The sequence below is a fragment of the Nannospalax galili genome, unplaced genomic scaffold (genome assembly GCF_000622305.1).
Source record: "Nannospalax galili isolate Female #2095 unplaced genomic scaffold, S.galili_v1.0 scaffold589, whole genome shotgun sequence".
Classification (NCBI taxonomy): domain Eukaryota; kingdom Metazoa; phylum Chordata; class Mammalia; order Rodentia; family Spalacidae; genus Nannospalax; species Nannospalax galili.
Window position 1 is genome coordinate 1,142,826 of NW_008360324.1, and position 14,181 is coordinate 1,157,006.

General features: G+C 43.4%; 1 protein-coding gene and 1 pseudogene across 1 annotated transcript in view; both read left to right on the plus strand.

Annotated features, from left to right (window-relative positions):
* The first annotated feature begins 377 nt into the window (after positions 1-377).
* LOC103727478 (C-type lectin domain family 6 member A-like) overlaps positions 378-14,181 on the plus strand; it is a 17,799-nt gene continuing 3,995 nt past the window's right edge. Inside the window, exons 1-4 of the mRNA XM_008825341.3 lie at positions 378-504; positions 1,003-1,092; positions 4,089-4,190; positions 6,893-7,044. Of these exons, the coding sequence (XP_008823563.1) occupies positions 474-504; positions 1,003-1,092; positions 4,089-4,190; positions 6,893-7,044 (375 nt within the window). The 5' untranslated portion in view covers positions 378-473. The remainder of the gene's footprint in view (positions 505-1,002; positions 1,093-4,088; positions 4,191-6,892; positions 7,045-14,181) is intronic.
* LOC103727561 lies at positions 1,761-3,472 on the plus strand (annotated as a pseudogene).

The window sequence follows — 14,181 nt, forward strand, 5'->3', positions numbered from 1 at the left end:
TTATTTTACTAACTCATAATATCTAAACTATATCCATTTAATCAGAATTTCTTATTTCCTAAGACCCTGTTCAATGTACGGATCAAACTATCTATAAAGTAAATAACCAAAATAAAGTTTTGTTAAGAAGCACTTAATTTAAATAAGTTTATAAATATATTTCTTTTGGGGCAAGAGAAATTTCCACATTAGGAATTGAACAAATGATCTGAATAGTTTTAAAAATTTTAGGAACAGTTTTAGGTATGTTTCTTAATTTCCTCTTTCCCATGTCTTTAAATCACTGGGTAACAGTTCAAACTGTGACTTCTTCTTTGTATATTTAGTACTGGTCATTCTTGATCATCTATCTATCTCAAGAGTGTGTGGAGGTTGATTCTGAGCTCTGACCTCTTTGAATGAAGACAGGTCCCTGAGTAACATCTCGGAGAGATACAAGAGGCCTTGACCTTCTGAACACAGAATTCCTGACAATGGTGCAAGAAAGACTGCCTCAAGTTAAAAGTGAGTATTTCTGTCTTAGTTCCAGAGGGGAAGGAAGAGTGTTTGATGAGACAAGGAGTCTTTTGGAGAGAAGAGGCACATAGTGGAGATGAGGAAGTAAAAGAGAGTGGACCGGGAGCAAGCAAAGCCACAGCCATGTGAAGGAACAGCAATATGCCAGAGTCAGAAACACTCGGAAGAACAAGAAACCAAATATTAAAAGGGGAATAAGAAAAGAGGGGAAGGAAGGTGATGTTTTAGAAAGGACATCAATGGAAGAATGTAATAGTTTGGAAGAAAGTGTAAAGACATAGAACTTGCAGGTACCTGAGGGTGAAATTTGCCCAGATTTTTTGGTGGGCTTTAGAGCTACTACCTGGTCATTTATTCTGGGGACTTTGACACAGTTTTCTTTAAATTTTAGTTACTCTGAACTTTGGTTTGCTCATCCCTCCAAGCTTCTTGGAGATGCCAGCTGCTTGGCCTTGGGGTGAGCACATTTGTCTTACTCTCTGACAGAGAAGAAGGTCTGCTGGTCCCTGAGGCTCTGGTCAGTTGCTGTGATTTCCATCCTACTCCTAAGCACTTGTTTCATTGTGAGCTGTATGGGTGAGTTCATCTCTTTTGGTTGCTTTCTCTTCTGCTCTGTGAAGACTCCCTGGGGCTGCCTGTTAATAATCAGTCTTAAGTGGGATGCCATCCTTTTCTTGATTTCCCCTTCTCCATCTCTCCTTTTTCCTTGATCGTTTGACAATCAAGTCTTTTAAAGTTACTTCACCTGGCTTTGTTAGCATTTGGGATCACAAGTTCACACATGCAGACTTATTTGTGGCCACCACCCGTGACACTACCTTCCAGCACTGGATTAAACCAGCAATCAGTCACAACCTCTCTGAATTGCAGGTGCAACTACAATTGATTTTATACTATTAAAACTTAAGAGTCTTTGATTCATGCTGGAATTTTTCCCAACAGGAGGAAAAGTTGTCAAATGAGATACTAAAGGTTAGGGTAATAAAATATTTCTTCCCTGTTTCTTTGCCTTCAAAGCCATATCTGATGTTCATTGTGTGAGAAGCTTTGATGATCTTTTTAGTCTACAATTTGGGTCTCTATTCACTGTTAAGATGATTACAATAGCTATTGACTAGACTGAGAGAGAGAGAGAGAGAGAGTGGAAGTGATTTCTTATGTCAAATGGTTCATATCTGCTGTCAGCCCTGAGATGAAATGAAACAGTATTACCCAAAGTAGGATCTATTTTAATTTACAGTCAAATGCAAGAGCGCAGGTGATGGTTAAGAAAAGCCACTTCAGTGGTCAAGAGGAAACAGAAGTTCAGGACCAAACATATGAACTAGAAAGAAAATTTTGCTTAAAATATTAGAGTGGCTGCCCTAGAAGCTATTGCTCAGCTTGTTCTGGAACCTCTGTCTTCTGTTCAACTGCCTTTAACTACAGCCTCCATCCACCAAGGGTGACTCAGAAGTCTCACAAGGTGTCCATCTCGGGCCCCAGGCCTTCAACAGCTGCTCCTACTGAGTGTACCAGGGCGTGGCATCAGCTCTTCTAGCTTTTTCTGGATGGACAGCAGCAGCAGCAACTTCTGTGGGGGGCCTGAGCACCTGCTTGAATCTGGGCGGCGGCTTCAGTGGGGTTGATGTAGGGGGCATTACAGTGGTCACTGTGAACTAGTCTTCTGAGCCCCCTAAAGCTGGGGGTGGACCCCAACATCCGGGTTGGGCTGTCTCAGGAGGATCAGATAAGTCTCTTAACATGTTCGCCTCCTTGACAAGGTACACTTCCTGGAGCAACAGAATAAGATGCTAGAGACCGAGTGGAGCCTGCTTCAGCAGCAGAAGGCAGGTCGGAACAACACAAACATGTTTGAGAGCTATATTAATAACCCGCGGCGGCAGCTGGAAGCCCTGGGCTAGGAGACGCTGAAGCCGGAGGCGGAGCTTGGCAACAGGCAGGGACTGGTGGGAGACTTAAAGAACAAGTCTGAGGATGAGATCAACAAGTGTACAGATGGTGAATGAATTTGACCTCATCAAGAAGGACGTGGACGAAGCTTACATGAGCAAGGTGGAGCTGGAGTCTTACTTGGAAGAGCTGACGCGACCAACTTCCTCCAGCAGGTCCAAGAAAAGGAGATGGGCAAGCTGCAGTGTCAGATCTCAGACACACCTGTGGCGCTGTCCATGGACCACAGCCGCTCCCTGAACACGGACAGCATCATCGCTGAAGGCTGTGCTCAGCATGATGACACCGCCAACTGCAGCCGGGCAGAGGCTGAGAGCATGTACCAGATTAAGTATGAGGAACTGCAGACACTGACTGGGAAGCACCGGGATGACTGAGATCTCTGAGATGAACCGCAGCACCAACCGCCTGCAGGCGGAGACTGAGGCCCTCAAAGGCCAGAGGGCATTCCTGATGGGCTCCCATCGCCGATGCTGAGCTGCGCGGTGAGATGGCTATTAAGGACGCCAATGCTAAGCTGGCCCAGCTGGAGGCTGCCCTGCAATTTGCCAAGCAGGAAATAGTGTGGCAGCTGGTGCGGGACATGTAAATTGCCACCTATTGTAAATTGCTGGAGGGTGAGGAGAGCAGGCTAGAGTCTGGGATGCAGAACTTTAGTATCCTTACTAAGACCACCAGTGGTTACCCAGGAGGTCTGAGCTCAGCCTACAGGGCCTCACCAGCCCTGACTTTAGCTATGGAACAAGCTCCTTCCAGCCCAGCTCCAGCTTTCCCAGGAGCTCCAGCACCTTCAGCCTCATCAAGGCTGTGATTGTGAAGACTGAGACCCCTGATGGGATGTCCTGTGAAATTCTGCCCAAGTGAATGGCCACTGAAGCCCTTGCCAGCCTGTGCCAGCCTGTGTCTCATGGGGGAGACAGCTGTATGGTGGAGTGCTCAGCCCTGGTCCTCTGCCCAACATTGGGAGAAATCTCCCACCTGGGGTGCTCCTCTAGCCCATGTTCCTAACCCAAATCCAGTTCAATTGTATTTTCCAAAATAATATCTCCGTTGGTTCTGCCAACTGGAAATAATAAATAAATAAATAAATAAATAAATGTCAATCAGGACCAGGAAGAGAGCGTGTATTCATTAACATTGTTTAATGAGTATACACATGAATAAAATGCTAACTTTTATTTGAGATATTAAAAATATCTAAATGTTTAAATACTTACAATCAGAAATATTTAGGAAAATGTTAAAATATCCAGTGTTCTTGCCTTAAAGCTCTTAGAATAAAGGTGGCCAGACAGCCAGTGAGTCAACAAATATGTATTGATGACTTGTGCTAGTTCACTGCTCCAGGTGTTTGTGATTAATTGATGAAGGAAACAGATGTACGCTCAAGACACAAAACTTATGTTATAGCAGTGGGAAAGGGCAAAATAAATGCACAGATGTTCACACAAACAAATAAAATGAACACAAGGGAGACATAATGTCTGGTCTTCTCTGAGTTTGCATAGAGAATGAGGGAGGTTGGGGGGCGGGTGGAGGTGCACTGGCTTGAGGCAGGTAGAGGACATGAGGCTTCGTGACTCTGTATGTGAATGCCCATCCCTCTTCTTCCTTCACAGTGACCTACAAGTTTACAATGGACCAATCTAATAAAAGACTCTCTGAACTACACACATACCACTCAAGTCTCACCTGCTTCAGTGAAGGAACGAGGGTGACAGGTAAAGATTTACAATATTTTTCTAGACTTTCTCTTTCCTCAGAGGGAAATCAGGGTTGAGTTCAAGATTTTTTTTGAGAGAGAGAGAGAGAGAGAGAGAGAGAGAGAGAGAGAGAGAGAGAGAGAGAGAGAGAGAAACTTCTACTCGATCAAGATTTCTCTAAACTTTCATGTTCATTTCAGACTCTAGCTATACCACTGAAACAATTCCTGTTCCAGGTTTCTTGATTTTGGTAAATGCTATTAATGGACATACATCTAGTTTGCTCAAAACTCTGGAAATTATAAGAATTCTCATTTTTACCTTAAATGTATAACCCCATCTCTTGACATTTAAGCTTCTCAATACTATCCAAGTCCATTCCAAGAACCAGCTTTAGTATTGGGCAAACTGACTCAGGCTGAGACATCCCCTGTCCAAAATATACAACTGGCAGCTTCATGCATGGAAGAAGATGGGAGAACCAAATTCAGTGTCATGTCTGCTTAGCCACTGTGTGGCGATAAAAGCTACAGAGAGGCCAGTGCTTGTCAGTAGGTTTCTTTATGGACTTAATCATTGCACATAAATGCCATGTAGACAGAAGTCAGACTCTTGATATTTTAAGAACTAATTTATTCACTACTCTGCTTTTGTGGAGAATCTATGAGAAGTAAAGACAGAGCAAAAGCTCCTTTACATGTCTAGAAGACACTGGAATTTTCTCTTTCAGTTGTTCATCAGAATATGTTGCATGGGGCTGGAGAGATGGCTCGGCCAGTGGTCAAGAGCACTGGCTAGTCTTGCAGAGGACCTTGAGTTCAATTCCCAACATCCACATTGTGGCCTAACAACCATCTGTAAATCCAGTTCCAGGAGTAGCAAAAACCCATTCTGTCCTCCACAGGCACTACATAACACAGGTTCACTTACATACCTTCGGGTGATATACCCATACACATAAAATAAAAAGTAAGTAAAATGTTAAAAAAAGAATATGGTACATAGGAATGCAAAATGTTTTCAAGCTCTCCCTGACACTGCTTTTCTTAGCACCTTGGGGTTCTTTGTTCAAACGACTGTGGAGCTGACTCTTTGGTGAAGAACGCATAATTCTGTGAGGATAGTCATTCTCTCATTTTTTGAGACACTTCTACATTTATTTATTTTGATTAAAAAATTGAGCTAGGGTTTCACACATAGCCCAAGAAGGCTTGGAATGCTCTAGAAAGCCAAAGCTGGCTCAAACTCACAATCCTTCTGTTTTAGCCTCCCAAGTGCTGGGATGACAGGTGTGCACCACCACACCAGGCTACCACTTTTGTTTTAGAGAGTATCTTCTTGGAAAAGAGCAATAGGCACTTTACTTTTGTCTTCAGAAAACCCTGAAATGGGACAGAGCTGGATCTTAATTAACTCGATATTATCCATAAACTCATTCCTTAAGTATTTCCAAACTAAAATTATGGCTAAGCAGGCTGTTAAGTAGAACAAATTCTATTTATAGATAAGCTTATGTGATAAAATTATTTTATATGAATAGACCAGAGAATAAAAATAATTAAAATGTTGACAATGTCCTTTCAATGTATTATAATACAATAAAAATAAAATTGCCAACAAAAGTTTTGCATGGTGGTGCATACCTCTAAGCCCAGCACTTAGAAGGCAGAGGCAGGAGGATTGCTGCAAACTTGAAGTCAGTCTGGTTTACCTAGATCATTCGAGGCCATTCAGGGTTACATAGTGAGACCTTGTCTCAAAAAACCCAAACAAAACCAACAACAGAACAACAACAACAACAAAAACCCTTGGGGCTCAAGAGATGGCTTAGATGTTAAAAGCACTGGCTGCTCTTGCAGTGGACCCAGGTTTGATTCCCAGCACCCACATGGCAGCTAAGAACCGTCTGACTCCAGTTCCAGGGGATCTGGCACTCTCTTCTGATCTCTGTGGGCACTGCATGACAGAGGTGCATTTAAATATATGCAGGCTATACACTCATAGACATAAAATAAAAAATATTAAAAAATAACCCATAAAGACAACAAAAACTTCCATTTTGACTGCAGTTAAAAAATATTGGGAAAAGCTGGGCATGGTGGCCCATGCCTTTGATCCCAGCACCCAGGAGGCAGAGGCTGACTGATCTTTGTGAGTTCAAGAAAGCCTGGTCTACATAGTGAGTTCCAGGCCAGCTGGGACTACAGGGACTGTCTCAAAAGATGAAAAAAAAAAGAAAGAAAGAAAGAAAGAAAGAAAGAAAGAAAGAAAGAAAGAAAGAAAGAAAGAAAGAAAGAAATATTTGAAAAGAACTTTGTATCTTCTCTAGTTCACTCATACTCAGTTGCAGTGAAAGTGTTAATTTGGTTGCCTGAGTAGCTAGAGCTCCTTCAATAGGCCTAAGCATTGCATTCTTAATATCAATAAATGCTAAGTGCAATTCTTTTGTATTTTATATTTTGTAAAAACAAGGTACTCAGTAGCATTTATGGGGCAATTATTCCTGGTTAAGCACCTTTTAAAATGCTTGCTGCCTACGTAATTAAAGGGAATGTTCACTTAAAATCAGTTCTATGGCCCCAACTTACATATTCAGAGAACATAAATATTGTAATTACAATAAGAGCCCAACTGTTGCAAACAGTCTCAGACCCTTGGAGTTGTTTAGGATATATCTCATTAATCTCATTTTGTGATCACGTTTGTCTTTCATGTAACAGAAAAAGTTTGGGGGTGCTGTCCGAGTCCTTGGAAGTCATTTGGCTCCAGCTGTTACCTCATTTCTACTAAAGAGACTGTTTGGAGTAAGAGCGAGCAGAATTGTGTTGAGATGGGGGCACATCTGGTGGTGATCAATACGGAAGCAGAGCAGGTAACCTTTCTTATTCTTCATCAACTTTTTAATTGGAAAATATGCAGTTAAATTTATCATCTTGATCATTTTAAGTGTACAGGTCCAGTGTTTAGTATGTTTACCTTGTTGTGTAATAGCCCTGTAGAATTACTTCAAATTCATGCAAGTGAAATAATGTTATTTATTCTCTCTCTCTCTCTCTCTCTCTCTCTCTCTCTCTCTCTCCTCTCTCATGTGCATACATGCATGTGTCTGGCTTATCTCATTTGGTATGATGTCCTTAAGGTTCATTCATGTTGCCATATTTGACAGTATTTTCTTCCTTTTTAAGCCTGAATATTTACATTTTATTCTTGTTTCATATGATTAATTTTTCTAGATTTCTTAAAATTAATATTAATGTGTATTTATAGTGTGATTATTGCTATATGTATACATTGTGAAATGACTACCACAATGAAGATAATTCACATACCTGGTGCACATGTATGCACACGCGTGTGTAGAACATTTAATATCTCACTTTCCTTCCATTTGTTTAGTGATTGCCATATAGATTGCTTCTACTTCATGGCTCTTATGAATAATACTGCAATGAAATACTGCAATGAATATGGGTGTGTAGATGTCTCCTTGAGATCCTGCTTAGAAAATATCTATTCTTTCCCAATTTCACACACATATAATGTTCTTTGATCAAAGTTCCCTCGTTATCCCCCATCATGCCCTTCCCTTTCCCACCTATGCCCTTTTCTACAGTCTCCCACTTACTTTGTCTTATTCATGCATGTGACCCACTGTACTTCATTAGGATTGTCTGTATGACCATGGGTGTACGGTTAGTCACTTGGGTGAGGGCAATGTACCAGTGACTACACCTTGGAGGAATATGAGTGCCCCTTCACCAGCAACCATTAACTGCCTGTAGCTCCATGGGGAGAAGAGGTGCTTTACTAGGCCCTCCATGTCCATGATGGAAAGTTGATGGGCACAGTCCTGTGCAGGTGGTATTGTACAGGTAGCCATCACTGCTGTGAGCTCATGGGTGCAACAGTCATGCCACGCCTGGAAGATAACATTTTATAGTACTCCTTTGAGTCCTTCATCGCTTCCATTCTTTTTTCTATGATGTTCCTGAGTCTTGAAGGTGGGGATGGAAAGGTACTGTACATGTCCCATTTAAGACTGAGCACTCACTGGGTGTGGTGGTACACACTCCTTTGATCCCAGCACTGGGGAGGCAGAGGCAGGCAGATCTCTGTGAGATCAAGGGAAGCCTAGTCTACATAATGAGTTCCAGGCCAGCTAGGGCTACAGGGAGACCCTGTCTCAAAAATAAAAATAAAGACACCAAAAAAAGGACTGAGCCTTCAAAAGTCACTTGTTCTCAGCATATTGACTTGTTATGAGTCTCTGCGAGCAGCACTAATCTGTTAACACAAACTCTCTAAACACATATTTAGAGAGTTTAATATAATGTCCATTTGTAAAACAACAGTAGTAGGGTCCTGGTTAGGGCCTATGAGCTCCTGGGCTTTGACCAGGTTTATAGCACCAGATATAAATTCCTCTTTCAGAGTAGGCCTCAAATTCAACCACATAGTTGGTGACCCCCGTAACAGCCATGCTACCATTGCATCAGTGGGCATATCTTGACTGGCAAGTTGATATTGTATCTCACAGATTTCTGAGAGGAAAAGGAAAATAAATCATGAGGCAAGCTGGCTCTGGTCAGTGTCCACGCAGCTGTAAGGTCTTGTGTGGTCTTTCATTCACACAGGGGACAAAGCTATACAGGTCCAAGAGTTGACTCCAAGGCTGAGTGTAGGGACTGAGCAGTAGTGGCAGGAAGGTAGGTGGGCCTAGCTGAGCAGTGTGCCCTCCTGCTCCTGGGCCTGTTATTCTGCCCTTGTGGTACAGGTGGTGTATTCCTATACTCTTCTGGATGCAGTCAGGGTGGCTGGAACTGGGGAGTGGCTAGGCCCTACCCCCAGTATGGGAAGTGCCAGGTCCCTCCTCTGTGTCCCCATCACCAGGCAACAGGCTCACATTCTTTTCCTCAGGGCTGATAGGCAGGTTCAGCAATTCATTGCCTCCTCCCCAGGAAAGCCAGACTCAGGTTCTGATGACGGCAAAAGTTCACTCTCATCTGGTGGGGAAGAAGGTAGGGCTTCAGTGGGGCTCAGGGGAAAAATGGCCCTGTAGTCCAGGGACTGCATCACTTCCAAGGCTGTGCACTGGATCACTGCTGCAGAAGGCAGAGTGCGGTCCACAAACGCATGAAGCTAGCTGGCCAACAGATCCTTCTTCAGAGCTAGCAGAGCTGGCTGGGTGTGGAGTGCTGAGGGATAGGACAGGGCTGGTGGTGGTGTGAGCCCTGGACTGAAGCAGGCTTACTCACTCCCCTCCTCAGGGAGATGGCCTGGAGAGTGATGTTAAATAGCATTAGATAGGGTGCTGTTGACAGGGATTTGAACCTTTTCTTAGAGAACTCTATTACCTTAAGACCAAGATATGGTGGGTGTGGTACAGATGGGATAGTATATGGGTTCAGGTTCTCAAAGGCCAACAGAGGCAACTCTTCCTCTGGGGTGCTCCCCACTGCCTGACTGGGAGACAGGAGACACTCTGGCCTGACACCCAGGCAAAGATCTGGGTGGGCACCACATCCCCTGGGCCAGACTGGAAACAGGGCCATGGTGTTAGCAGCCTCCTGACCACTGGGCAGATGTTTCAGAAGCATGTCCTATAGGTCAAAGGGTATCAGTGTTTCCAGGAGTGAGAAGTGAGAAGCAAGAAGCTGAGCCCATACCTACTGTCCTATTGCTACCACACTTGAGGAACTGCAAAACCAGGTTGTAGTCCAACTGGTACTGCTGCTCCAGCTCCTCCAGCTCCTTAATGGTCCTCTTTGAATCCATCAGCTTGTTGATCAGCTCCACATCTACCAGTCAGTTTCAATGACTTTCTCCCTCTGCATAGAACCTCTAGGCACCATGAAGGCCAGCTAGCAGTGAGGAAGCTTCCAGCTCAGTTCCGGCTTGACTTCTCTATGTTTTGCCACCAAAGTATGAGGTATCTTCAGCATTAGGGTCTTATCACCTATCTTTGGTGGGGAGCCAAGAACAGCAATAGCCTTTATTGTTTTGGGGTCCACTGAGGCATATTACATCTGGCATTGAGATTTTGATTCTTTCATTTTTATTGAATTTTTTACAAACTTCATACTATATATTATGATCATATTTAGACCCCTTCCCCTCTCTGTACTCTCTTACCTTCTTTCCAATTTCATGTACTCTATTATATATATTAAGGCCTGAGTCAAATTTGTGTCCCCAAAGGCCACAACAGTGACAGCATGCATAAGACCTATATTAACTCAAGGCAGACAGAATCCCAGCACAGAAGTGGGAAAATGAGTAAAAAGCCCCACCCCTAACTGAGGAACTATTAACAGCTAATAGCTCCTGGGAGAGGGAGAGTCAGTTTACTTCAAGAGTTTGACACTGGCACCAAGAATTTTTCTTTTTGAAATTTTTTTATTTTTATGTGTATGAGTGTTCTGCCTGTATGTATGTAAGTGTACCCTTGTCATGCAGTGCCCATGGAGGCCAGAAAAGGGCATCAGATCCCCTTGAACTGGAGTTATAGATGGTTGTTAGAAGCTATGTGGGTACTGGGAAACAAACTCAGGTCCTCTGCAAAAGCAGCCAGTGCTCTTGTGGAGCCATCGCTCCAGTCTCCGGCACTAAGATTTTTCTTTATTTCTTTTTAAATATTTTAGTTATTATTTTTATGTGTGTATGAGTATTTTGCCTGCAAGTGTATAAGTGCACCCATGTTGTGCAATGCCATGGAGATCAGAGGGGCTTTGGATCCCCTAGAACTGGAGTTATGGAAAGTTGTTAGCCGCCATGTGAGTGTTGGGAATCAAACTCAGGTCCTCTGCAAGAGCAGTCAGTGCTCTTAACTGCTAAGCCATCTCTCCAGCTCCCCAAATTTTTCTTAAAAATATTTTATTTATTATTTTAATTTTATGTGTATGAGAGTATTGTCTGCATGTGTGTAAGTGCACCCATGTCATGCAGTGCCTGTGGAGGTCAGAAGAGGGAGTCAGATCTCCTGGAACTGGAGTTACGTATGTGTCGGGGATCCTGCCCCAACACAGGAGCCGGGGAAAGGGAGGTGATCTGTCCTCCTGTTACCTGCAGCCTCCCCGGGAGACAATCAGATGCGACAGGGAGACAGTCAAGCAGGAACTCGTTTATTACAGGCGTTACAGGGCTTATGAAGGCAAAAACCACAAAGGAAAATCCCGTCCCCAACCAAGTGTCCAATCATATTAAAGGTGAACTTGAGCATACAGTCTCCTCTTCATAGAACAGCATAGTGTTCACGAGGTGATCACGTGCTGCCAAGAGGCACGGAAATGACAGGAGCCAATTAGCGATTCTTCAAAACAAGTCTGGCCATGTTCTGGCCGTTTCCTCTAGGCACCCAACAAGTCTGATCACACCCCGGCTGTTTCCTCTAGGTGCCATCCTGCCTCACCCCTGGCCTCAGGTCCCCGCATCTCTCCCCCTACTTTGTTTTAAAAGTGAGGTTCCTCAAGGATAGCCCCTGGGGATGGGGCACACCATCCCCATCCCCCTCTGCTGCTATGGCCTCCCTGTCTTAGGTTGCCTCTCCTCAGGTACTGAAGTTGCCTGTCCTTGGCTAACCATGACTGCCCTCATGGCCCCTGTCTTGGGTTCATCAGTCTGGGAGGGTCTTACCCATCATTGGGACCAGCCATGGCCTTTTACAGTTAATATACAGGGGTCTATCCCATAAGGGGGCAAAGCAACCTGGGTCCTCCGGCTAGCTCAAGCATCCATGCCTGGACCTGTCTTGGGGAGGGGCCTGAGGGTGACTGGGTGGCCAGGGTGAGTTGGACCAGGACTTTCTTTGTCTGTTTCTATCTTTTGATAATCGAGCAGAGACACCTGAGGAGAACAAAAGCTAGCACAAGCATTAGAAACATGCTCCCATAGGTGAGTAACCAAGTTGGGTCCAAGAACCCCTTGATATGCTCCCATACCTTATTAAAAAAGGAGGAGTCCATTGATAGGACCGGGGCCTGGGTATAATTTAGAGGAATAATCTAATTGGTCAGTAATATGAAAGGGGTGAGACAAAGTGACCTAAAGCGGGGGTCACAAGCTAGCAGAGCCATGTCTTTGGTAATTGCCAGCTCTTCACTTAAGAGAAGGGCAAGAGTATAGGCGGTGTGCTGGATAGCTTTAGTGTCAACTTGACACACCTGTGTTGAGGGAGCCTCAATCGGGAAATTGCCTCTATTGGACTGGCCTGTGGCCATGTCTGAAGGGCATCTTCTTGATGAGTGATGTGGGAGGGCCCAGCCCACTGTGGGTGGTGCCACCCCTGGGCAGGTGGGCCTGTGTTGCATAAGAAAGCAGGCTGAGCAGGGGCCAAGGGAGCAAGCCTGTAAGCAGCGTTCCTCCATGGCCTGTGCTCCAGCTCCTGCCTCCAGGTTCCTGCCCTGAGTTCCTACCTTGGGCTCCCTGATGAACTGTGACCTGGCAGATGTAAGCTGAATAAACCCTTTCCTCCCCAACTTGGTATTGGTCAGAGTATTTTGTCACAGCAATGAAGAACAAACTAGGACAGGACATATGTATAGAAAATATGCAAATGGAAAAAAGGAGCTATAAAAATCTTTCTCCCAGTTTTTAACTGTGTTCCTTTGCTCTTATTAAGTAAGATAAAGAATAGAATAGACAGGATAGAAGAATAGAAAAATAAATACTTCATATATTTTAGACATTGGTTCCTTGTCAGATATATGATTTACAAAATTTCCCATGTTATGGGCTGCTCTTTTGCTTGTTGACTTTTTCCCTTTGCTGCGCAAAAGCTTTTTGGTTTGATGTATTCTTCTTCGTCTTCTTTTCATTTTGTTGCCCGTTCTTTTGTTTCATAGTCCAGACTGCATTGATAATCCCAACGTAATGAAGCTTTTACTTTGGGTTTTCTTCCAGGGTTTACAAATTCTGAATTATGTATTTAGATTTTTAAAGCACCTTGAATTAGCTTCAAAGGGAAGCATCCAACTTCATTCTTTTGCCACACCGTTCATTACATGCACCATTTGTTAGAGAGTTTGTCCTTTCTCCATCATGTGACCATGGTATCTTGTCAGAAACCACTTGACAAGTCTATTTCTGGAATTTTCAAGTAAATAGAATGTCTCCCCATTTAGTTGTGTAGTCTTTGATTTTATTAACCAATGTCTTGTAGTTTTTAGAATGTAAGAATTTTGCTTCCTGAGTGACCTGATTGCCTATTGGTTAAGTTTATTCCTAGGTATTTTATTGTTTTTGCTACTATTACAAAGAGTTATTTTTCTAATTCCCTTTTCAGATTGTTCACTGTCAATGTGAAGAAATGAAATTGATTTTTATATTTTCATTTTGTATCCTGAAATTTTGCTGAATTTTTTAAAGGCCCAGGAAAGCTAGTGGGATAACTCCAGCCCCCAGTTCAAAGGCCTGAGATCTGGGGAAATGTATATCCTACTTCAAGGGCAGTAAAAGACTATCTTTATCTAAGCAGGTAGGCAGAAAGAAAAGAAACAGAATTCCTTTTCCCTTCTCATTTTGTTTTATTCAAGACCCCAAATGATTGGATGATGCCTACCCACATTGATGAGGGCAAACTGGTTTACTGAGCTCCCAGATTCTGATGCTAATCTTATCTGGAAACATGGTATAGACACCCAGAAATGAAGCCTTAACATGGGCATCCCTTGACCTTATCAGATAGACACATAGACACATAGAATTTTTTAAAAACTTTTCAAAAAAACTTTATTGAGAATTTCATACATGCGTATAAGGTATTTGATCAAATCCATGCCCACTCCCTCCCCTCTAACACGTCCCATATCTCCCCATCTCTTTTTCTGACTTCATGTACTCTTTCCTTCCTTCCTTCCTTCCTTCCTTCCTTCCTTCCTTCCTTCCTTTCTTCCTTCCTTCCTTCCTTCTTTCCTTCCTTCAGGGCTTTTTGCTACTCTAACATTTCCCCCTCTGAAGAGGTAACTCTAAAATCTTTTAAGGATTAGATAAAAGCTCCCAAATACTTTAGACA